General features: G+C 39.6%; 1 protein-coding gene across 1 annotated transcript in view; it reads right to left on the bottom strand.

Moving 5' to 3' along the window:
• Positions 1 to 502: 502 nt before the first annotated feature.
• The window catches only part of LNPEP (leucyl and cystinyl aminopeptidase), a 103239-nt gene continuing 78813 nt past the window's right edge, over positions 503 to 24928 (bottom strand). Inside the window, exons 9-18 of the mRNA XM_073344573.1 lie at positions 21094 to 21225; positions 18371 to 18531; positions 15086 to 15171; positions 11942 to 12125; positions 11051 to 11207; positions 10232 to 10416; positions 9633 to 9794; positions 8150 to 8290; positions 7369 to 7450; positions 503 to 6221 (exon numbers count right to left, since the gene is read on the bottom strand). Coding sequence (XP_073200674.1) covers positions 6090 to 6221; positions 7369 to 7450; positions 8150 to 8290; positions 9633 to 9794; positions 10232 to 10416; positions 11051 to 11207; positions 11942 to 12125; positions 15086 to 15171; positions 18371 to 18531; positions 21094 to 21225 — 1422 coding nt within the window. The 3' untranslated portion in view covers positions 503 to 6089. The remainder of the gene's footprint in view (positions 6222 to 7368; positions 7451 to 8149; positions 8291 to 9632; positions 9795 to 10231; positions 10417 to 11050; positions 11208 to 11941; positions 12126 to 15085; positions 15172 to 18370; positions 18532 to 21093; positions 21226 to 24928) is intronic.

The raw sequence follows: 24928 nt of genomic DNA, 5'->3' as shown, positions 1-24928 counted from the left end.
TGGTATCCACACTTTAAAAAGGATGTCAAAAATTGGAGAAAGTGCAGTTTAGTTCATCAAAAAGATTGAGAGGGGACTTGATTAAGGGGTACAAGTACCTTCATGGGGATAAAATACTGGATCCTGAAAGGCTCTTTAATCTAGCTGAGACAGGCATAATAAGAACCAAAGGCTGGAAGCTGAAGCCAGATAAATTCAAATTAGAAAATCAGGCATAATTTTTTCTACAGAGAAGGAGATTAAGCACTGGAACAAATCACCAAGAGAAGTGATTGATTTGGAGACTCCAAGAGATGGAGAATCAAAACCGGATGCCTTTCTGGAAGATATGCTTTGGTCAAATCACAAGTTACTGGGTTGGGGTAACAGGATGAAATGTAATGGCCTGTGAGGTGGTAATACTAAATGATCCAGTGTTGTCTTCCAGCTTTAAAATCTAGGAAAACAATTCAAAAACCACACACTAAAATGAGGTATAGTTGTTACAAAAAAGAAAGAGCAATTTGTATTTAAATACTTTATTTTCATCTCACAAAAGCAACAGTGTTTGCTGTATACATGCCTTTTCATCAGTGCCAGTTATATGCAAACAAGTTTATCTGAAATATAAAGAAAATAAGCTTTCCCCCCCTTTACAAGTAAAATAAAACAGATCTGCATGTGTATGCATTATACATATATACACATACACACGATTTCCAACCTCCCCCAAAGGCAAGTATTGTACAACCTAGAATTTCACCACCCAAAGCTCACACATGTGATTGTACATTGTACTTATATTTTAAGTATTTTAGAAATACACAAGTGTTCTCCCTTTACAAGTCCTTACAGTACTTAACTTTTCCAAAATAATTTGAAAGGTATCATTCTTCAGGGCTATTTAACTTTATAAAGACTGGAATATAGGGCTCTTGTCTGACTGCAAGTTTAGCAGTAGTTTGATGCAATTTGCTCTCAGAATACTCGATTTCCCTGCTTTGTTGAATAGAAAATATTATTGATCTTTAATAACTCAATCCAAACTTTCATGTATTTAAATCCATTCAAGCTCCTACCTTTTCTTAATATTTTACTGCAATTTGCTAAATGCCACTATGATCAACTCAAAAAAAGATGTCTGCCTCTCACTGATCAAAACTAAGTTATCACGAATAAAAGTCTATTTCTACTTCAGAAGCAGGTTTAAACAACAGAAAAACTAGAGGTTTAAATTCTTTAGCAATATGACCTGAGAGTTTAATGTGGTAAATTACATCCGTTTAAAACTTTCCAGGAATTATGTGAATCCATGCCTCATTAAAAAAAGTAACCAAATCTTCCAACATTTAGTAGCATCTTAATTAAAAAAAAACAATAAAATAATGTAAAAGTAAGTTTACTCAAGCATTTTCTTCTATACAGTTTAGCCAAATGAGAGAGAACATTTACCATGTGATGGAGTGAATTAACTACATGAAACCGGATTCAGAAATATACAAAGAAAGTCAATATACAAGCCTCGATGCATGAAATGCATACAAAAGTGTATGGTTAATGAGGCAGCGTTGTTTTAAATTTCAGAGTGCGATGAAAGATAACATCTTCGAGAGAGGGCGGGGAATGAGGAGGGGGAAGAGAGGAGAGCCAATCAGTTGGAAAAGGAATGTTCCATCTAATATAGAACAGGTGAAAGATATACAATCATAAAGCAGGATTCACTTCAAGGGTCAGACTTCCTGCAGCATATGGTCACTAAAAAAAAACACCCAACATAATGAAGGCCATTGCCATGTTCCTTAAAGCATTACTTTTACAATGCACGCCCAACATCAAATGCTCCAAGATGCAGTGAGCAGGTGAAATGTAAATATTCCTATGGCAAAAGCCATCTCTTTGGCCAGGTAAAAAATGAATACCACTCCTAGAGTTAAAGTGAGCTCTTCAGATTGCCAATGCACTAGTATTCTAGAAAAGGTGCAGGTGTTTTATGAAAGCAGGGTTTGATAAACTAAAATTTAGAGTGGATTCAAATAAATAATGATGAAGTGCCTACTGCAACATGTAGCATTGCTTACGGAAGCACATGCAACCTTGCTTTTGTAGTGCGTTATTGAAAGATGTCAGATTGTGTAAATGCTGAAGTACAATTCTATATGTGACTTTCAATGTATGAAGGAATCCACAGTGCATATTCAAATTTGGAAAATTGTAATCTCCCCAATTTCCACATACGTTAGCACAGTGCCCCTACAGTTTGCCTCAGAGGAAGGCTGCTCTAGCGACCGGTGTTTTCAGCTTTCCCACCAGCAGGCAGGTGAACATTTGGAGGATGAGAATGTGCTTGCAGAAATTAGCTGAAATGACTGGGAAGGAGAAATACATCCAAGAGAGCAAACTAAAGCTTGAAATAGGTGACTGAGAATTTGAGTTATAGTGTTTCTCACAAAATTTGAGTCACTTTGTTAATGTGAAGGGGGACAAGATTGGGAATGCAACTGGAATATCGTGTGTGGTTTAGTATACAAAAATGAAAGCCTCTGGAATACTACAAATTGCTACCCCACTCAAAGCGGTGTGGGAAACAAAAGTATCGTTGACCTCCAGTAGAACATGAATTGCACTAACACCTCTAGCCTAAAGAGTAAAAAAAAACAGATATGGAACAGGAGTTTTACCGTCCCACTAGAAAAAAGCATGGCCTCCCTTTATTCCAATCTCCAGCTAGCATATGATCTTGCATGTCACTGTAATATAATCCATAAGGCAGAGACTATTGCTACAATCATTTCTAAACAGTCACATATGATCCATTTCAGGCTCCTTCTCTCCTCACATCCTGATCCTTTCCACACTATGGAGTAAATTTAAGAAGCCAAAAACTCATGAATGATAAAGTAAATGCAGGATTTAGCATTAAATGAATTTGCAATTTTAATAAAATCAAAGATGCATCAGCATGCAGACTTCTCTGTTTTCCAGGGATAAAGCTAAAAAAACCTCATTCATTAGCACATTTTTCCCCCCCGTTAGGCTAATTTTACATGTGAAATGTTAGGGAAAAAACCCACAAAATACGTAGCTATATGTAATGCATGGTTTCTTTCAAATTAGGTTTTTAGACTTCAAAGTTAATATTAATTTACAACTGAAATCACTGCAAAGTACCAAGACTACAGTAGCACAAAAGCTTCGAAGATGGCAAGTTAAGGTGTTTCACTGGACCTAAACTGAGAGACTCCAACTAAAATAAACATTAAACAAAACTGATTTCACAGTGGGGGACGTGGCCCCAAGTGACTGGTGTTTGTCTAGTAGCTTTTCAGTGGAACTTGTCTCTCCTTCAGAAACAAAATAAAGATAATGGCCCAAGACTTACACAGCCTCTTGTTCCATAACGTTTGCTTGTAAATTATTATGGAATCATAACAAGAAGTGTTTTCTTGCAATGTGTGTGTTTCTTTTGACTGGAAGACAAAAGAACTGGTAAGAGCCACTTATTTAATGTAAAACATGACATGTGTCTTGATAGTTCCCTGCACCAATTCTCCTCAGTTCCTACTGAGCTCTGGAAGAGATGCGGGTTCTTAGTGCTCTTCAGTATCAGGGCCTGATCCAACTCTTACTGAATTCAATGAGAAGCTTTTCCTTGACATCAATAGAAGCTGGCTCCCAGGTACATAGTATGAACTCCACAGAAGGACAAGTGATATTGAAAACATGAATCATGTTTAAATAGCAAAAAAAGGTGAAAAACTCAGTGCACTGAGTGGCAAAATGAAACAAACCTTAGGTTGGTTGTTTGGTTTTTTAAAGCCATGATTTTCCAAACTCTGTTTTTCAGTTTTTACCATATTTTGCACTCTAAAATGGAGGTGCATGGTATTTCCTAATACAGATTACATTACCAGTAACATGTTTAAGGTCAATGGTAGAACATTCTTAAAATCCCAGAGTTGGAACTGAGGAAATTATTATTAGTTCTCACTCTACAAAGTTTGATATCCATCACCTTTGTTGTTGTCAAGGGGGAAATTTTTTAAAAAGAACAGAGAAATGGAAAAAGGAAAAAAATACATGGTATAAACACAGAAAAATATACAAAGATGTAACTAAACACAGTAACTGGGAGTGGGGGGGACGACACATCACCGCACAATGCAGTTAATACAAGTGATTAAAGAACTCAATGAATTAGGATAACATCTAATTCAATTACTGAGGAGGTGTACAAATCCACTTTCAGTACATACAAAATGCATGCATTTCCACTGGCTGACAGGGTGTTTTGCACACCCAGGAGGAGTAACATTCTTTTTCAAGGTTAGAACTGCAGAACTCATTTTTAAAGTAAACTACTGGCAAATTTTGAGGAAATTTTTCTCCAAACTTTAGTTGGAGAAGCACAAAATATGGAAATGAAACTGCATAGTTTAAATGATTTAGTACATACCTACTGATGAAAAGCCAACAAATACTATAATTTTCACTAGGCAGTTTTAACTAATCACCTACCTACATCTCATGCAAATTACTGCCACAATTTGCAGGTGAAAGTTATAAAATTTTTTTAAACAGAGCCTGTATTAAAATGGTAAGAAATTCAAAGCCAAGGCTGATTATGACTGAAAATAGTCTCCCCACCTTTTGAAGAAAACTTTTCTCAGGGCTTGTCTCTGCACAAAATTTGCACTGGTTTAACTTAAATCCATTTTATTAATTGATTCAATTTGTTTGTTTGGATTCTCTTACATTGGTTTAAAACTTGTTATATCAGTTTGGCTGTACATGAAAGTTTTCTGATGCAAACTAATGTGATGTTAGCCAGCTTTAGACAGGCATAAGAATATTTACACATTCTCTCTCCCCACCACTTTAACTAAACAGGTATAAAAATCATCTCTTTAGTTAAGGAGGTACAACTCTGTGTTTACACCAGGCCTCAAAAAGGGCCTTAAATGTGAATTGCTTTAGAAAAAAGGCACATTGTATTGTGGCTATCTTGCCTTTTAGCCTAGCATGCCAGATTTTAGAGCACTTGTTCGCAGAATAAGTTTTAGGCTTTGTCCCCAATAGTTTTTGTCTGTATTTGGATGCTATCATGCAACAAGTTCCCCACTGCTGTGTTACACCTAGAAAGCATTACAGAGTAAGCGGTGTACACAAATTATACTAGTGATACTGAAAAATTAAGTGAAGAATATAAAGACCCAAACAAAACGTCTGACACACCTGTACCAAATGCAGGCTCTCAGCAAAGAGGAATGGTGAAAAGGATCAGTAGTCAATCAGGAGTCAGTTCACCATCTGAACTAGTCTGGAGCAACTTCCTATGGCCTTTTTTTTTTTTTTTGGAAGGTAGGGGCTCTTGCTCAGACATCAACAAAACAATAATAATTCAGTCTGGCAACTGAAAGTTTGACCCTTAAAAGTGCCTAATGAGTTAGGAGCACACGCCCCACTGACTTTCAGTGGGACATGTGCTCCCAAGTCACTGAGATGCTTCTAAAAATCTCTCCCCCCCTAAAACATTCATATTTGCTATTTGGCTTTCATATAATATCAGTAGCACCTGGCCACTTAATAGACAAAAATACATATTATAATAATAGCTGTATATTCTTATGTTTTTAGAACGTCTAGAAAAAACACTTTGATCATCAAAAGCTAAACCCGAAGCTACCAACAGTTTTGCATAAAGAACACTGATTAGCCAGCGCTCTGCAAAGAAAAAGCATCTCTCATGGCAGTTTTTTCCCTTGTTGCTCTCTTTTTCAATACTTACCCAGTGTTGAGAACGATAAGACAGGTTTTCAAATGACAGGGTGTTTCAAATATAAAGTTACTGTACTTATTAGTTATTTATGCAACTGTTTGGTCTATAGATGAACACAGTTCCAGAATAAATAAACATCTACATCTGGCCCACAAATGGCCGAAAGAAAAACAAACTTAGGTGAGATGTGCCCTGAGCTAACTAGAACCCCTAATAGTGCAAACAATGTTGCAGCGATGCCTGGCTTCACCCTGGCTTTTGCAAAAGCAACAGTTCACAAGCTTTCTTAATGGCTAACACACACACACACACACTCTCTGTGGCATTATGTTCTCTACAGCCATTGCTGCAGTGTCGCTAAGTTCTTCTCCATCCACTTAATATTCAGCTGAATTGTCTCAATAGCCTCCTTGACACAGCGAAGTTGAGAAATCTTCTCGGACTTGGACTCAAAGAAAGTTTTAACCTGCAGAGTAAGGAAAATGTACATTTCAGGCTGAGAAACGTAGGCAGTTTCCAAGTTAAGAGTGTGCCACCTGCCCATCCTCCACGCCCAGCACAAAGTACCAAATGATCCACATTCACCTAGTTAGCAAATCACACAAGAGGGTTGCTGCAAATAGAGTGATTACAGCTCATGGGAACTGCAGCAATAGCCTGTGTAGCTTCAGTAAAATTCAACAAGAAATTCTGTATATTTGGTGGAATCTCTACCTTTCACTCAAAGCACAATCAAGTTGTAATCATACAGCACTCAGAAATGAACTAGCTTTCTGGAGAAGGATTCTGTTCTTGTGACAAATGGAATTGCCTAAAAAATGATTCTATCTTTGGTACACTGAAAATCAACTTATCACGGGGGCATCTGACACAACGAAGTACGTGAATGCTAAAGCATAAGAAAATAAATTCTGTGTACAGGTAAGATTTGCACACGTTTTTACTTGGGCAACTTTAAAGATTTTAACCTTTAGCCATTTCCCTAGAAGTTGACAGTCTACAGTAGAAGCTGTAGTGGCTTCTATGCCACCTTCTGTCCTTCTAAGCCCCTGGAGTAGAAGGTGTGGGTAAGGAAAAGGGGGAGACAGCTGTGGCACCTCAGCAACTGGCTGATCCTCAACTGCTAGAATTATCTTTTAGGGCTGCTGACAGCCAAAGTAAAATGCAGTGACCTTTAGGCTGCTCTATCATACGCCATAGACCTGGATAGTGTCAGCGGTCCTGGAATCAGAAAAACAAAGCCACCTTTGGCTCAGTCTCCTACTGACACGATCAAGTCGCAGCCTGCTAGGTTCATACAATCTGAGCCAAGTAATTACCTCTGACATGGGCGATAGTCTCTCGAGTACCTTGCCCATTGGAACACGCTGACAGGATTGCTGGGTTATATTCCTAGCACTGCCACAGACTTTCTATGTAACCTTGGGTAAGTCACTTCTCTGGGACTATTTTCCCATGTGTCAAATAAGGATACTAATAGTTCTACACTATTGAAAAGGACCTTTAAATCTATAGTGAAATGCACTATGTACATGACCATATCAATCGCTAGTGCACACAATTTTTTGGAGGGGGAAGCTAATATTTAGGAAATAGTACTTTACACCACCAACCTCAAGTAGATGGGCCTCTGTTGAAAACTGAAAGGTTGACACGGTAACTATATTCTGGATAGCAAATGACCCCAAGTGGAACCTGAAATATGGAAGAAAAAAATAAGGAAGTAAAAGTAACTTGTGGTAACCAGTTTATGAAGCAAGAGCACTTCACATGCTTTTTTAAAAGACTTCAAGCACCAAAAGGGTAAAATTTTCAAACAAAACAAAACAAAGCCACTAAGTAATTTTTAAAAGTGATTTTTTTGATACTGATCATCACATTGAGTTATTCTATCATATAGTAACACAATGTTTTTTGGGGGAAAACAGCTTAAAGTTGTAACACTTGCAACAAGCTGTGATGCTCCCAGAAAAGCAAGTATATTTCTGAAGACCGGTTCCCCACACACACACACACACACATGCACACAAAAACTTTCAGTGTCTCCAAAAGGATGAAACATTTTTCAATCTGTTTCAAAGCATGCTGAGAGACCACTGTGGATGCAAGATATTATTCACCATGGAACGAAGGAATACATGCATCACTAATAGTTTCAGATCACTGTCCCGTTAATAAAGGACAGGCTAATATTTTCTGAACCAGGGGGAAGGGTGCAAACAACAATGGGAATTAAGCAACTAAACCACTTTGTGGGGGGGACGGGACTTGGGAACTTCTGAAAATTTTATTCAAAGTTAGCTCAGTCTATTATTTTGCAGTTGAAAAAATGCACGCACACAAATGCTGCACTTAACACTTCACATTAATAATTAAAGACCAAACCAAACTTACTTCCGTATAAGCTTTTCCCAGTTCTCTTTGACAAAGTCCCAGGCCAACAAGTGCCCAGGCAGACTTTGGCTGACAGTTGCTATGATATGCGAAAGTTCCTGTGCCCTGATGAGGTTTCCCTCCAGGCTTGTTTGCATTAACCTAAGAGACAAAACAGATCCAGTCAACTCAAAACTACTATACAAACATTTCACAGCTAGACTGCAGTGGCTCTCATAGGTTACTTAGCCAATTAGAACAGAGTATAGAGTTGGTCGGAGGCTACTTACAGATATATTTTCTTATCTTTTACAGATACCTTAAGAAACTAGATGGAGTCAACTAGCAGGGCCAATACTGCAAACTTCATTATTTACCTTTGGTTTGCAAATGCCAAACATGGGGCCCAATCCCATGAAGTACAGAATAGCTTCAATGCCCATTTGAGTCATTTAATTCCCACCAAAATGCCAGGGGCTCAGTGACTTTTGCATGGTCATAAGGGGAAAACAAAATTCACTGGTCATCATGAGAAACTACACTAGTTCCACAGCACAGCAGTCATGGAAACCTTCCACTGTCTCTGCTACACCCTCTGGACAGTCCTCTGAAGTGGTCAGTGAACATACATATAATGGCTGTAGATGTTGGAGATAAGGTGGCTCTAACTTCCTGCATAAAGCAAGTTCAAGATTTCATCCACACAGCAAGCAAATGCTATCTGAACTCTTGGTTCTTTGTTATGAAACAGGCCTGTACTTGGAAGGCTTCACAGTATTTCTGATCTAAAGCAACTCCACACTGATCTTCCAAGAGCGTAAAGCTTTCAAGCTTGATTCTCCTCTCACTATACATTCCAAGCAGTGTAACTACACTGACCTCTAGGGACAGGTTTCAGAGTAACAGCCGTGTTAGTCTGTATTCGCAAAAAGAAAAGGAGTACTTGTGGCACCTTAGAGACGAACCAATTTATTTGAGCATAAGCTTTCGTGAGCTACAGCTCACTTCATCGGAGGAGTTTCTAATGATTTCCACAAGCATAAGTGAGCACAGTATCAGGACCTTTGCATTTGATTATATGGAATCCTGTTCCTGATATGTTGGCTACATTTTGCTTTAATAAGCAGAAGCCTACTAAAAAATGTCTTCCTAGCACTATGTTTAGCCAATGTAAGAAAACCAGTCAGTTATTTTAAGTGCTTCTTGGGAAATGTGGATTTTCCCCTCAATATATTTTTTTTTTTTTAAAGTTTATGCATTACATAATATTTTGAGGGGGACAAGGACAGTGAGGTAAAAAAATCTAGTATTGGACCAATTTCTGTTGGTGAAAGATACAAGCTTTTGAGCTGAAGAAGAGCTGTGTGTGGCTTGAAAGCTTGTCTCTTTCCCCAACAGAAGTTGGTCCAATAAAAAGTACCTCACTTCCCCTCCCCCCCGCTGTCTCTCACATATTCTGGGAACAACAAAATTACACCACCACAATCTTCTGGCATTTTCATACCAGATCAGTTTTCTAATATCTTCTGTGCTGGCTAGAGCATCAAGCATTTTGTGCTTCTCAGCTTCAGAAACTGAAGACGCGTACATGCGTAGAAGGAACTCCCAGCCATCATCAGTTTTTGCTCCTGTTGTGAATACAGTCTTCATAACATCAGTAGGCAGACTATTAAAAAAATTACAAAACAAGAATAGTCCTGTATGAGACACTACGGAAGAAACCACCACATAAAAGCTTTAGGCAAATAGCACAGGTGATGTCTTTTGCACTTAATATGGTATAATAGTAGTTTTGTAGGACCAGATGAATTCATTTCCAGAGAGGCATCATTCAGATTCTCAAGAATTACTCACTCAGAATTATCAAGTAGGCATAGCAGTCGCATTCAACAACACTGTGGATACAAGGTTTTAATTTCTAAAATATAGTTCCTCTTGTTTTATGCCATACTATATTCAAAGGAAATGCAGTAAAAACTGCTGAATGAAGCATAGTCTCTGTGCTTTGGTGGCCAAGACTAATTAGGATCTTTCTTCAAAACAATGGTGGAGACGTGACAGAAATACATAAACAGAACATGCTCAGACTAGTTTGTGCTTTACCTCTTCGTGCCATTGGAAGCCTTCCATTCCTCAAACAGCTCGGTGGCAGTGGTGCTACAGTTTCCCAAGTGATGGGAGCAGGCAAAGGCGAGCACAGTAGACCGGAACTCTCGTTCAGATACGGTCCCATCATCAGTCCAAGTCTGTTGATCAATTTTGCTTCCAAGTAGCGTTTTAACTCTGCTCTAGATGGTGAAAGACAGCAAGCAATACCAAGACACATTACCTTGTTCAGAGAGGAATTCACAAGCAAGATAAACACCTAAGGGGAGGGTGTAAGATTGTGTAGACCACCCCCTATTTCTGACTCCTCCCTGTTTAAGATACACCAAATTAGACTACCATACACATGGCTAGTGGGTGTAAATAGATTTAAGCATACTCTCTGCATCTGAATGTTAGTCCTCTAGTCCCAGTCTGGAAGAAACTGTCAGGTTATAGACATATGAGTCAGCTTCAAGAACTTTTGAAATAGACAACAAGGGTGTTTTCTCCTCATTTCTATAGCAGAAAAGGATCTGGATTTTAAACAGTTTATTATTATTGAATATCTATTGCAATAGCACCTAAGAGCCCCAGTCATGGACCAGGACCCTCATTGTGCTAGGTGCTGTACACAGAACAAGAAAACAGTCCCTGCCTCAGAGTAATTATTAACCTTTATTACTCCAGACAGACAGAATAGCCTTACAAATATAAAGACAAGCCAATGAGATTCCTGAATGTTGGTCCATCAGAGTCTAACCGGAGACCGCAGTTGTGAATTGATGTTATGGGAAAATATTTCAAAACACTGATATAGAGAAGAGGAAGACATACCACTACTCTTGCTGCAAGATGCTGCATTCCTCTTTTTTCTACGAGGTCATAGATGAGACTCACTTGGAACAGAGCTTGACTGATTGGTGCAGTGTGGTTCTCTTTCACTAGGTAATCAAGCAGATGAAAGGCCTTCACCAGAGACACCTTTCCTATACTAAAAAGATCAAAGAACACAAAAGGAATTAAAATGGACTCAGAAAAAGAATTTCTTGCTAAAATGAAATCTTAAGGATGGCATCTACCTTTGTGAGGCTACAATACTAATTAAAAAAAAAGAACTAGATCATGAGCTGGAAGCAAATGGAAGTAAAAATATATAAAGTATTACTGTTCTTGTAATATAACAATGATGGCAACAATCATGCCTTTGATTAAGGGGCAGAATTAAAATAAGGTGCAGCATGGTGGCAATTGAAAGTAAGTGAAATTACTCAGATTAAGGAAGCAGTAGTCACTGAAAGGCCACCCTGAATTCTCAGCCTCATTCCAGCTGCAGAACCAACAGAGCGGTACATGAGGAAAGTAAACCATTAAAACATTTATGACAGAAGCAACTAGTTTACTTCTCTCAAGCATAAAAGGTACTTTCCCTTTGATAGGACAAAATCACAAGGCATTTCTCTCAGACTTGTAAAAGAACATGTTGTCCTCCATGCCAACAGAACTAGCAGGTGTCCTTTACAATACAAAGGGGTGAATGATGGCATTAAATGAATGGAGATCAATATCTGATGTTTTATCATTGAAACTCAATCAATGATAGCGGATACTGAACAAAAGTATCTTTAAAGCATTCTTCTCCGCAATGTCCTTAAGTATAATCCTTTGTCTTGCATGAACTTAAAATTAAAAAAGCTGTACTTCCCTCCCCCTCCCCGTATCAATTACCCCACAAGACTGAAGATATTGTTGATCAGGTGAGCTCGGTCTTCGGCACTCAGAGCAGTGAGATTATCTCTCAGCAGGTCAATTAGAATATTCCAGTCATCCTCAGCATAGTGCACTATATAGTAGCCATTCATGTCCACATTGAACTTTACCCATGCCACCTCCTCCTGAAGTTCAATGGTAGCTAGTTGAGAGAGAGAGAGAGAGACAGACAGACACCGACACAGTTATGCTATTAATATTGAACATTTTAAAAACCTATTTTCTAATTCTGAGTGTTTAGAGTACTAAATGGTTTGGACCCAGCTTACTCAGGAGGTCCTTTCTCTTCCCATCTATACTATTGCAGCTGTAACCAGAGATAGTATCGGAGCTGGAAGCTCCCCTGTCATAAAAAGGAGTAGCAGTCAGCATGGTGTTGTGTGTGAAGGCCCCTTAACTCTGGGTTGTTCTCCCCTCCTACTCAGGCTAAGCAAAATAACTGGGCCACCATTTTCCACTAGTTACACCTGTGCATTCCTACAGAGTTCAATGGATCTGAATTACAACTAAGAATGTAAATAAATCAGGAGACAGAAGGTGAATTTTAGCATCAAGGTCATAATGTAACTGGATTCCCTCTCTACCACAACAGATGAGCCCTTGCAACCAAGAAACAGATTAGAAGGGAGAAGTCCTCTTTTTTAAGATTTATTTGGAGTATGGGTTGAACTGAGGGCAGAGTTTATCCCACTGGAGATAAAAGGTGGCAATTTCAAAGTTGTGAACTGCACAAATGTGACTGTCAGAAGGGCTGAGATCATAATGGGGAAAAGGCAACTCAGAACTTTTGCTTCATTTTCCAGAGTTTTGTTGAAACTCTTGAGTGCATTAAGAGTAAAGTCACTGAGAAATTCCTTTGCTAAAACTATGTTACTTGTTTTCCTACCACATTGTCCCCAAAGGGGTTAAACTAGAAGCGCACACATTCTAGGTGAGGTTCTGGGGAGCATGTGTAAATGACTGGGAAGGGCTGTCTGTTCCAGGTGGTCTCAAATCCTCATTCAGGGCTCTAGGGCAGCTGGCTGGTAGCACTCTACATCCCAAAGAAGGGTATAAACCCAGGAACTAGCTAGAGCTGGTCAGAAAAAGCTGAGATGGGCCAATTTTCCACCTGCAAATGCAATTCCATAAAAATCTAAATGCTTTGCAAAAATCACATCAAATTTTGCCAAAATTTTGTTTAGGTGGACATTCAAATAAAAAATGCCAAAATGTCCCAAAATATCTGGAATGAATTTTTTTTAAAAAATGACCTTCAAATTTCACAGGGTTTATAATTTGTAATACATAATATAAATTTTTTTAAAAGAAGCTTTGCTTGGACTCAATGGACTTTTTCCCCCTGGAATTTTCTTTTGGAGATTTTGAAGACGTCAGGTTTTATTATGGTTTGAAATAAAGCCAAATTTCAAAATCTTGAAATCCTTTGTGAAGCAGAATTTCTATCCTCTGCCCAGACCTACAGCATGCTCTATCACCCCAGAACTAGAAACAGTGGCTATACTACCTAGACCCAATTGGCCTGGAAGCACACAGGACCCTGCAATTGGATCCCTTTGTAATGGGCTTGTGACCACAGAGTGGGATATGGACCCAGAGATTGTAACCTTAAAAACAAAAACCCCAAACCATGGACAAACAGCATCTTGGAACAGAAGACATAAACATGTTGCTAAACTACAGACAATTTAGAGACTAATTACAGAACAGCTTATTATTTAAGAGGATTACCTATCCTTTCTGGAAAAGCTAATGTCACATTTTTGGGATCATATACGATGAAAAAAGGCATTCAACAGCAGTAACTATTCTCTGTTTATCAATTAACATTTTTGAGGCTGACTACTTACTTGACTAATGGGTGTGACAGTCACGAACATGCACACAAGTTTACACCTTGGTTTTCCCATAGATTATCAGGCTGTAAACTACTTTTCAGCCAACATCTCAAATAGCAGAGGTCCAGAAACAATTAAGTGAGATTTTGTAAATCAACTGTGAAACTTAAATTTTAAAAAAATCATTATCTGCTTAAACTAAACTACTGTACTTTTAACGTCATTTTATAGAGCATGAACACGTTATACCAAGATAGCTATAAAGGTTTCAAGATCGGCAGTAAGCATTCAACTTCAATTTTGTATGGTTTATTTGAAGCAATAGACATGGGGGGGAGACATTTTTACACAGTAGGTCATCATGAAATGTGTCAGATAATGAGGGTAATGGATAGGGAGAGGGATCAGTATGATAATAGGATTAAAGGCATTCTAAAAGAATGGATCAAATTCCCTGCTGGTGTACAGTAAATCAGCAAAGATCCACTGATGTCCCTGGCTTACACCAATGTTGGCCAAGTATTTTTAGTACAATACTGAGTAACAATCACTTTCATCATTAAAAAGAAAGTTAATTCAGCCCTCTGTACAGATTAGCACCTGTGGACTCAAAATGGCCACTGCAGCAAAGAAAAGGTGGGGAGAACGTGGGAAGGTTCCAAGTTCTAGACTGCCATACCTTGGAACATTAAAAAAAAAAAGTGTTCTAACAAAGTAATTATTTTATGCCACAAAACAAAGTAAATAATATCAGAGGGGGAAATACACCTCCTTACAGTCATGCTGGCTGTGTCAATCTCCCAGGGCCGATTCCCTTAAGTACACACTGCTCAGAGCCAAATCTACTTCCTCAAGGCCCTCTCCCCAATCTGGCAGCTTGCAAAAAGACCAAGTCCTGTTTACTCCCTGTATTGTCATGTTGAATTAATATACTCTTGACATCACTGCCACTGATGCTAAGTACTCCAGGCATGCTCAGCACTCTGTGGTGACTTTGTTTGAAGGCACCATTGGTTCCTAACCACATCCTTATGTGATAACGAAAGACTAAAGCAACCATGTCTACAAAAGTGATTAAAATTACACTGTTCTCTGTTCCCTATGGGTATCATTCCAGTTATATTCTCCTCGAAAATTACTTTATACCATGCATGCCTTTGACCTCAAACCCTACTCAGGTGTGTGCAAACAAAGGCTGATATACAAAACTGAAGTAACCTGCTTTCACTGTACATTCTAGCTACAGAGGCCTCAGGTCACATACCTGACTTCTGGTCCAGTAAATATGCATAAGGACAGAGGAAAGAGCAGCTGCTAGTAGTGTAGGAGAGAGGGATATGCCAGAGATAACTGTAAGAGAAAAATTATATTTTTTTCAAGACTTATACAGTAGTATAGCTTTTTGTAATAAGTAACAATCAATACAATTAGTTTTGCTGTTGTCTCACCTTTTTTTTTTTTTAAACTGCTTTAACATATTATGGCATTTCAACAAAATAATGTTAAGAGATCCATTATATGCCCCCCATCATTACAGTATCTGAGTAACTCACAAACCATTTTTATCACATCTCCTCCGTTCCTCACCTTACACATGGAGAATTGAGGCAACTTGTCCAAAAAAGGAAATCTGTGACAGTGCCAAAAATTGAACTCTGGGCACTCTGTCCCAAATTCCTCTAACAAAAAGCACAAGCAGTTACACAAGACAAGGACTCGAGATAATCCCGTACTAGAAGAGTAAATATTATCCTCAGCTTCAAATTAAGGCTGTCGATTAATCACAGTTAACTCTCACGATTAACTCAAAAAAATTAAGCGTAGTTTTAATCGCATTGTTAAACAATAGAATACCAAGTGAAATTTATTAAATTTTTGATGTTTTCTACATTTTCAAATATATTGATTTCAGTTACAACACAGAATACAAAGTGTACACTGCTCATATTATTATTACAATTTGCACCAAAAAAGAAAGTATTTTTCAGTTCACCTCATACAAGTACCATAGTGGAATCTCTATCATGAAAGTGCAATTTACAAATGTAGATTTTTTTTGTTATATAACTGCACGCAAAAACAAAACAATGTAAAACTTTAGAGCCTACAAGTCCACTCAGTCTTACTTCTTGTTCAGCAAATCGCTAAGACAAACAAGTTTGTTTACATTTACCGGAGATACTGCTGCCCACTTCTTATTTACAGTGTCACCAGAAACTGAAAACAGGCATTCGTATGGGACTTTTGTAGCCGGTATTGCAAGGTATTTACGTGCCAGATATGCTAAACATTCGCATGTCCCTTCATGCTTTGGTCACCATCCCAGAGGACATGCTTCCATGTTGATGCCGCTCGTTAAAAAAAGAATGCATTAATTACATTTGTGACTGAACTCCTTGGGGGAAGAACTGTCTACGGCTCTGTTTTATCCGCATTCTGCCATATATTTCACGTTATAGCAGTCTCGGATGATGACCCAGCACATGTTCTTTTTAAGAACACTTTCACTGCAGATTTGACAAAACACAAAGAAGGTACCAATGTGAGATTTCTAAAAATAGCTACAGCACTCAACCCAAGGTTTAAGAACCTGAAGTGCCTTCCAAAATCTGAGAGGGATGAAGTGTGGAGCATGCTTTCAGAAATCTTAAAAGAGCAACACTCCGATACGGAAACTACAGAACCCGAACCACCAAAAAAGAAAAATTCATCTTCTGCTAATGACAGTTTACTCAGATGATGAAAATGAACATGCATTGGTCTTCACTGCTTTAGACTGTTATCGAGCAGAACCCATCATCAGCATGGATGCATGTCCCTTGGAATAGTGGTTGAAGTATGACAAGACATATGAATCTTTAGTGCATATGGCATGTAAATATCTTGTGGCGCCAGCAACAACATTGCCATGCGAACGTCTGTTCTCACTTTCAGGTGACATTGTGAACAAGAAGCGGGCAGCATTATCTCCTGCAAATGTAAAAAAACTTTTTTGTCTGAACAATTGGCTGAACAAGAAATAGGACCAAGTGGACTTGTAGGCTCTAAGGTTTTACACTCTGTTTTATTTTTGAAAGCAGTTATTTTTTGTAAATAATTCTACATCTGTAAGTTCAACTTTCATGATAAAGAGATTGCACTACAGTTCTTGTATTAGATGAATTGAAAAATACCAATTCTTTTGTTTTTTACAGTTCAAATATTTGTAACAAACATATAAAGTGAGCACTGTACACTTTGTATTTTGTGTTGTAACTGAAACAAATATATTTGAATATGTAGACAACATCCAAAAATATTTAAATAAATGGTATTCTATTATTGTTTAACAGTGCAATTAATCGCAATTAATTTTATCTAAGGCAAACCCACTGAGGGGGGTGAACTGGGTTGTACACCAATTTCCCACAAATCACTATGAATTATTCACCTGAAAAGTCATCCTTCAAGAGCTATTCACCTAAGTGCAACTCCAAAGGGACATCCATGGAAAACCCAGGAAGACCGATGTACAAAAACCAACCTTCCAATCCTTATGAAAGCAATTTTTTTTTTAGGGCCTAATTTTGCATGATGTGAAGTGCCCTCAACTCCCCATTAAATTTCAACTGTGGTAGAGAAAACCACAATCTCATAGGGTCTGCAGTTTGAGAATGTCCTTATCTTGTTATATAACAAGGATAAGGTGCCTGGTTACGGAGTACATTTGACAAATTGATTTTTGCAGTTATCAGTTGCTTCATATTTGCACCAGTATCTAATCATCTATAAAAAAAAGATGTTTATTGCCATGTATTCCTCCACTACTATGGATACTATTCCTAAACAAGGAATCTTTAGCAATTAACGGATACACACAAATGCTAATTTATGGTCAGTCTTACTTTGTAAGGGGGAGAGCTTCCTTATCCACATTCTACACTGTCCTCTATCAGCACAAAATGTGCAGATTTGACCTAGTAGGAAAATGTACAGGTTCCAGAAGAAAGTTTCCTGGTCCTTTAGACACCACCAGCATTCGTCTGCAGAAGGCTGCTTTATTTGTTACATTTGCAAACTCCTCTCATCTACCTTCTATCTCATCCCCATATACCCATCCTTTATGTGCCCCAACTACTTGAGCTTGAAGATTAAAAACTGCAACTACTTGACATTTTTTTTTATTTTAAAAAGGAAAATGAATCCAAACATAATCCTGCCTGTTGTCCTATTGTGCACTGGAGTTAATCATAGAAGCCAATTAAAAACATCAGAAAAATGAATAAATAAAATTTAAGTTATGATGAACTCTGTTCTGAGAAAAAGCAATGTAAGGTCTATTTCAGTTGCTGAGATGGAGGCAGACAGGGACTATCTTTTATTTTTCAAGGCAAATAATAAAATACCTCTGTGCGTACTGCTGTGTCTCACTTCATTTATTACTATCTGCTCTTTAGAGAAAACTACTGGAGCTCTGAATGTGTTAAAGTGCAAGGAATATGCACTCTGAAGACAGTTAAAATTGCATGAAAGTAAAAGGTAGATTTTCTGAGGGCTGGGGGAGAATAACCTTGCATCTGATGTCCAATTTTCTGATTCCACACTGCGCAAGAATCTCTCCTGCTGGACATGGAGACTCTTTCCTTTTCTTTTAACAGTTACTAAGGGAAATCCTTTCTGCAGAATCCAGGTTTTCATCAGTTTTTTTACATCTAGTGTTCCGTTTGTGATCTGTAAAACATGAAGACATTCACTTTCAACAGGAAGACAATGGGTATTCTTCATTTCTCTTTGTCAAATTCTATCCTCAGCTCAGCTCACCACACAAGAGCCATCTTGAAACTAAGTGCCAATGCAAGTAGCAGGTTAAGCCCCTGTGCAGAATTAATCTGTATTGGCTTGCCAATTTTGTCAGCAGTAACTGAGGTAAACAGGTGTTTTATCTTCTTGAATGCAAGAGATGCAAGTGACAGCCAAATAAGAAAGGGAAACATGGGAATGCCAAGCAGGCTAAAGTAGGATGTGGAGGGAGGAAAACAGAGCAAGTAACTTATGGATTAATTTTAAGGGCAGGTGTTCTGGGTTTTTTTTTTTTTTTTTTCCTTCTTCTACTTTCATTGCTATTTTGGAATTATAGAGAAGTTGCAGGTTAGAAGGCAGGTTTTATTTTTCAACAGTGAACATTAAGATCTGAATTAAGAAAGTCTGAAATGCCCAACCGATTCTGCTTCCATCTGTGGTTAAACAACCTTTTAAATTAAAAAAAAAAAAAAAAAAACATTCAATATTAACTAACCTTTACTTATTTACTGTTCATGCGTCACCCCCTCCAATTCTTCCAATATGCTACTATTACAATAAAAATAAAAACTAATGACTCTTTGCATTAGTGCAATACTCTTCATCCCTACATTGCTAAGTATTACACACAGTGGTGGTTATGTATTAGCACCTCCACCTTTCTAGTAGGTAACTAATGCCTCAGTCCTACAAGCTGTCTCACACAGATGGATCCCTGCACTTGCGTGCAATGGGATTCAATATGAGGGGGGCTGTGTGTATGCACAGGGGTCAGCCTACCTGGAACAACTTGCAGGACCAGGCTCTAAAGGAAAAAGGAAGTTTATCACTGTTCAAATTACCTGTATTACTTGCTGTTCTGTCCAACTGTCACTTTTTCAGCTGCCCTCACTGTCCATCTGAAATTCAAGTTATTGGTCTATGCCTACACTTATGGAAGAGTCCTATATAATTGAATAGGGGTTAAAAACTCAATAAATTATCAATCCAACAGAAATAATTTTCTGTAAAGAGCTTCTGTTAAAATTTCTAGAGAAAGCTTATCATTCGTTCTTAAGTTATTTACTTTTTGATTTATTTGGGTGGACTCCCCAGCTACCTCATCTCATTCACCTTCTCTTCCTCCCACCCCCACCCCAGTTGACAAAACTCCCCTTTATGCTCATCTGTGTCCTTCCTACACTTGTAAACCTTCTCTGGCCCAGTCTGTTCACACTCCATTTTCTTCTCCTCAAAATACACTTTTGCCAAGAGACCTACTAATCCTAGTCCACCAGCAAAGTGCTTGTTTCATTAAAAAAAGAAAAAACATCATGGAACTAACAAGGCCCGTTACCACCATCAAATCTTCTTGCTTCTCTCACATCCCATCTCCTTTGTTTCTGTGTTGTCTGCTTAGATTGCAAGCCATAGAGGGCAGGGATCAAGTCTTCTTGCACGTCAGTACAGTATCTTGCAGGTTTACAGTGTCTAGGCACCATGCGAGCCAATGTAAATTTTGTGCCATTGAAACCCCCCAGCTCCACAGTTCCAAGAAATCGCTGAAGTGTAAGTAATGCTTTTAAAAATTAATGTCTGAAATGTTCAGCATGCTAACACTGATCCATGTTCTTATCTGGCTTCTGTCATTAGAGCATCTCTTAAATCCAATAAGAGCAGGAAGGACTCCAACAAGGGAAAGAATTTCTCTTTCTTCCCACAGAAAGAGACTGAAAAGTTTGTTTTCAGTTTTTATTTTAAATGCTTTAAAAGAGCCTCCTCTTCTCCTTTACCCCGGTTCTTGAGGCTATTGTATGAGGCTAAAATAAAGAAATGGATTTTCCACTTTGTTCTAAAGACAATGATGTTTATGATAAAAGGAAACCAGATTTTATGGTTGGGATTTTCAGAAGTACTCAGCTTTGGCCTAACTGCTCCCACTGAAATAAATGGGAGAGATAGGTCAACGGTGAATATTTTAAAAAGTCCAACCCAGTAAGTATCACTGGTGGAATGGAGATTCAAGCTTTTCTTCTGTACTAGGGCCCAAATCCTACAGATGTTTAAGCACATGAGTAATTTTATTCATCTGTCTAGTCCCCACTGACATCAGTGGGACTACTCATGTGAGTGAAGTTATGCATATGCTTAAGCGTCTGAAGGCTCAGGGGCTATAGCATAACACTAGCAACATGATAGTTATGGTTCTGAATGCCTTCCCCATTCCACTTTTCCACTCTTTAAAACACAGGGGAGAGGAGGGCTAGCAGGTTTGGCAGGCTCTCTTCTAGGCACAAGTGTTGCTCATTTATGTTTGTGCATCTCTGCACAGAATTTTGGAATGAGTGATCATGAGCAGAATGACTGATAAACAAGGACTTTTCAATATATGTCTGCAATACATGGTCTTATTTAGTAATGCTAATATAAGGAAATAAAAGCAAAGACATTTTCTAACATCTCACTATAGCACATCATGTAAAAACCAAAACACAGAATATCCAAGACGGTTACCTCATTCATGCTGTCCCATAAATCATCGCTGCGGGTGGATCCGTAGCTGTGATTATACAAATAATTCTCAATCCCAGCTTGAAAACTATCATGTTTGATATACTTTTTCAGCATCAACAAAAGGGAAGCTCCCTTAAAAAAAAAAAAAAGTCAGTAAGAGAAAAAGGTGTTTAAGAACCCGATTCAGGAGAAGTAAGCACAGATTACAAGACTGTCAGTACTACTGGCTTTAGGAGATAATTTAGGAGAGAATAATTGAGATTCCGGCCCAGGGAGTTTAGTCTGAAAGCAATTATTTTGACAATCTAAAATGCTTGGGAAAATGTTTACAGATTTAAAAAAAGACACACAAAAAAAACCAAACAAACAATGACGTTTCACCGACATTAACTTAGTTTGAAAGACTTCCCAATTAGTACCATGTGAAAGAAATGGCGTTGTGGTGGATGCACCGTCGATGGTTGTCAGATTTCATTAATACTACTGTTAGGTGCTGTACCTCTCCGTCCTTGCGAGAGCTGGTGTTAAATTCTAATATGTAAGCAACTACACAAGAATGATAGAGCCAAACAGCAATCACAAAAGAAAGCAAGATACATCAATAAGTGAAAACAGGGAAGAGAAATGCCAACAAGTACATATATGGATGCTGCTTGTTTAAAAGCTTGAAAAGCACATGAAAATATTTTGTAAAATAAGCCTTTCAAACTGCTAAGTTTTCACAGAGCTAAGTATTATTTTTAGATCTGTTTCCATCAGTGAAGTCATGGAGCAATCCATGTCTGCGGACAGAACTGTGGTTTTACTCAGTTGAACACAAGGATCCTCCATGGAAACATTCCTACATCACAGCAACCCAGTCCATAAATAGCCCAAGGGTAGACAGATTGCAGCTAAAGTGACACTGACCCTGACTAGTTTATGTACATCACACTGTTGGTACCAAAACATACATTGGAGAAAGAATAAAGAAAACTGAAAGACCTTTGGGGAACTCCAGCTATTTAACATTTGTGCCTTGTCTAGACTGGCAAATTTCTGCACAGTAAAGCAGCTTTCTGCGCTGTAACTCCTGAGGTGTACACACTGCCAAGCCACTTAGTGCACAGAAACTGCGCAGTTACCGCGCTGTGAAAAAGCCACCCCAACGAGAGGCGTAGAACTTTCTGTGCCGGGGCTACAGTGCTGCGGTGTCAGTGTAGACACCCTGGTCGATAACTACGCTGCAACTGGCCTCTGGGAGGCGTCCCACAATGCCTGTTCTCGCCTCTCTGGTCATCGGTTTGAACTCAACTGCCCTACCCTCAGGTGACCAACCATCAGCCCCACCCCTTAAATTCCTTTTGAAAGTCCCCTTCTTGTTTGCTCGGTGGTGTGTGCAGTGGTCTCAGTGCATCTTTCTAGGTGGTCGAACCTGCTCCACACACCCGCTTGGAGCAATGCTGAGCGGCTGGGACCTCATCAGCATTTGGGGAGAGGAGGCTGTCCAGTCCCAGCTGCGCTCCAGCCATAGGAATTATGATACCTATGGACAGATTTCACGACGCATGACAAAAAGGGACCATGACCAGGACACATTGCAGCACAGGGGCAAAGTGAAGGAGCTGCAGAACGCCTAGCACAAGGCGCTGGAGGCAAACCACCGCTCCGGTGCTGTGCCCACAAGCTGCTGGTTCTACAAAAAGTTGGACGCAATACTTGGTGGTGACCCCACCTCCACTGCAAAGGCCAATGTGGATACTCTGGTGGCTTGCATGCCAGTCGAGATTGGAGAGAGCCAGGAGGAGGAAATCTTGGACGAGGATGTGGAGGGGGACCCAGAGGCAGAGGATGACTCAGAGGTCAGAGATGCAAGCAGCCAGGAGCTCTTCTCTACCCTGGAGGAGGTTAGTCATTGGAGCTTGGCGAAGCACAGACAGGAGGCGGTGGCCCCTGGCAAGTGGCTTTGATTTTGGGAATCACTGAAGCAAACTGTTGGGGGCAGGAGGGTTGCAGAAAGCCGGCTTGTGTCTGTATGATGTGCATATCACCACATGCCTAGTCTGAGCGGTTTAACAGGGGGTTGATTGACTCCCTCACTTCACGGGAATCTCCCTCAGATCTCCACGAAACTCTAATGGAGATACTGGGAAATCCGCTGCTGCAGGTTCTTTGGCAGAGCTGCTTTGTTTCTTGCCCCATTAACGGTAACTTTCCCGCGCCACTCTGCCACATTGCTGCACACAGGTGAGCGCATAAGGGCCAGGGCAGAAGCTGCAGTCTTGGAGATGATCCTCCCTTGACTCCCTGCTCACCCTCAGCAGCGAGATCTTCCATAATGAACACAGCCTGTGGAAAATGTGGGGACAGTAATAATTATAAGGCCCCCCCCTACAGTGATGGCTCTCCCCAAGAGCCACATGCCCAGCATACAGTATGGTCCTGGAACACTGATTTCCCCTACCCCTGCAGTTACTCACCATTTTGGGAGTCTGGCTGACCCCAAGCAAGCATGCATGAGCCACAAGTTAGTGATAGGTATGTGAATAGTGGCTGTGTTTTAAATCACTGAATCAGTGGTCTTTGTGTTGCAAACAAAACTGCTTCCGTAAAATGTTGCATTTTGGCTTCACAGAGATGACCCTGGGAGCCCAGCCTCCCTCTTCGTTATCTCCCGCTGAACAGCTGCGCAGAATTAGAAAGCAGCCACAAAGAACTAAGGACCTTTCTGCGCGAGGTTATGATTCACTCCATGGCTGAAAAACAGGAACTGAAGGAGTGGCAGGACAGTGAGAAGAGGGACTGAAAGGAAAACGTGGCGCACCAGAACGAAGCCATGGAGCAGCTGTTAAACGTTATGGAGCACCAAGCGAACATGCTCCAAGCACTACTAGCACTTGTAAACCGAGCAGCTCCACCCGCACCCTAACCTGCAGCCACTAAAAACTCTTTGCTACGCGCCCCCCCCAGACACCACCACCACCACACTCTTATCAACCTCCTGGCTCCAGTTTGTACCTGCTGCATTCCACTCCTCTCCCGTCACAGTCTAGCACTGTGGACTCCTTGTATCCACTGCACTCAACACCCGTCTCTCTGCAGTTTAGCCCTGCTGAAGTACAGAACTCTCTGCACTGTACTCCAAAGGAGGAGGTTGGATAGGATTGTGACGTTGCACCCCATACGGCTCTATAGAAATATGCTTATGATGTATATATGACATAACTGGAATATGTTTTATGCTACCTATGCCATGTAACGTATCTCTGTAAAGGTTATGACCTACTGAATCTATACATCCTATTTGTATGCATGTATCATTTTTGTATTTGAAGTTATGAATATTGGCTGTGCACTTGCTTGATTTTTAAGTAGCCTTAGTAAAGCATTTGGTCAGCGTCTTGAGAAAGGAATGTGCAAATTAAATGCCAAATCAAGAAGCACTTAACAGACAATGGATCTTGGAAGGCTCCAATCCACATAAGAAGTCTACATGAGGATGTTCAGTGTAGCACGTGAACCATGGCTGCTACGTGTAAGTTCTGAGTCATGCATGGACTTGTGACTTGCCCATGTGACTCCAAAAGTCCATCTTGTAGCTGGAATTCTACACAGGGGGATGGAGGGGTATCCACCCACAAGACAAAGTCTATTTAAACCCCTAGGAGACACCTCCATTTTGTCTTCAACTGGCTCAAGAGATAGCCTCTCCACCCCCAAGGATACCTGAAAGAAACTGGACCAAAGAACAGTAACTACAGGGGGGTGAGTGATTGCTGGACCCAGACTACAAGGAGACTAGTCTGTAAAAGGAAGCTTACTGGAACTCCTCTGAGGGTGAGGTTTTATCTGTATC

Source organism: Lepidochelys kempii, chromosome 5, assembly GCF_965140265.1.
Source record: "Lepidochelys kempii isolate rLepKem1 chromosome 5, rLepKem1.hap2, whole genome shotgun sequence".
Taxonomy (NCBI): Eukaryota; Metazoa; Chordata; order Testudines; family Cheloniidae; genus Lepidochelys; species Lepidochelys kempii.
This window is presented reverse-complemented; position numbering and strand designations above follow the sequence as displayed.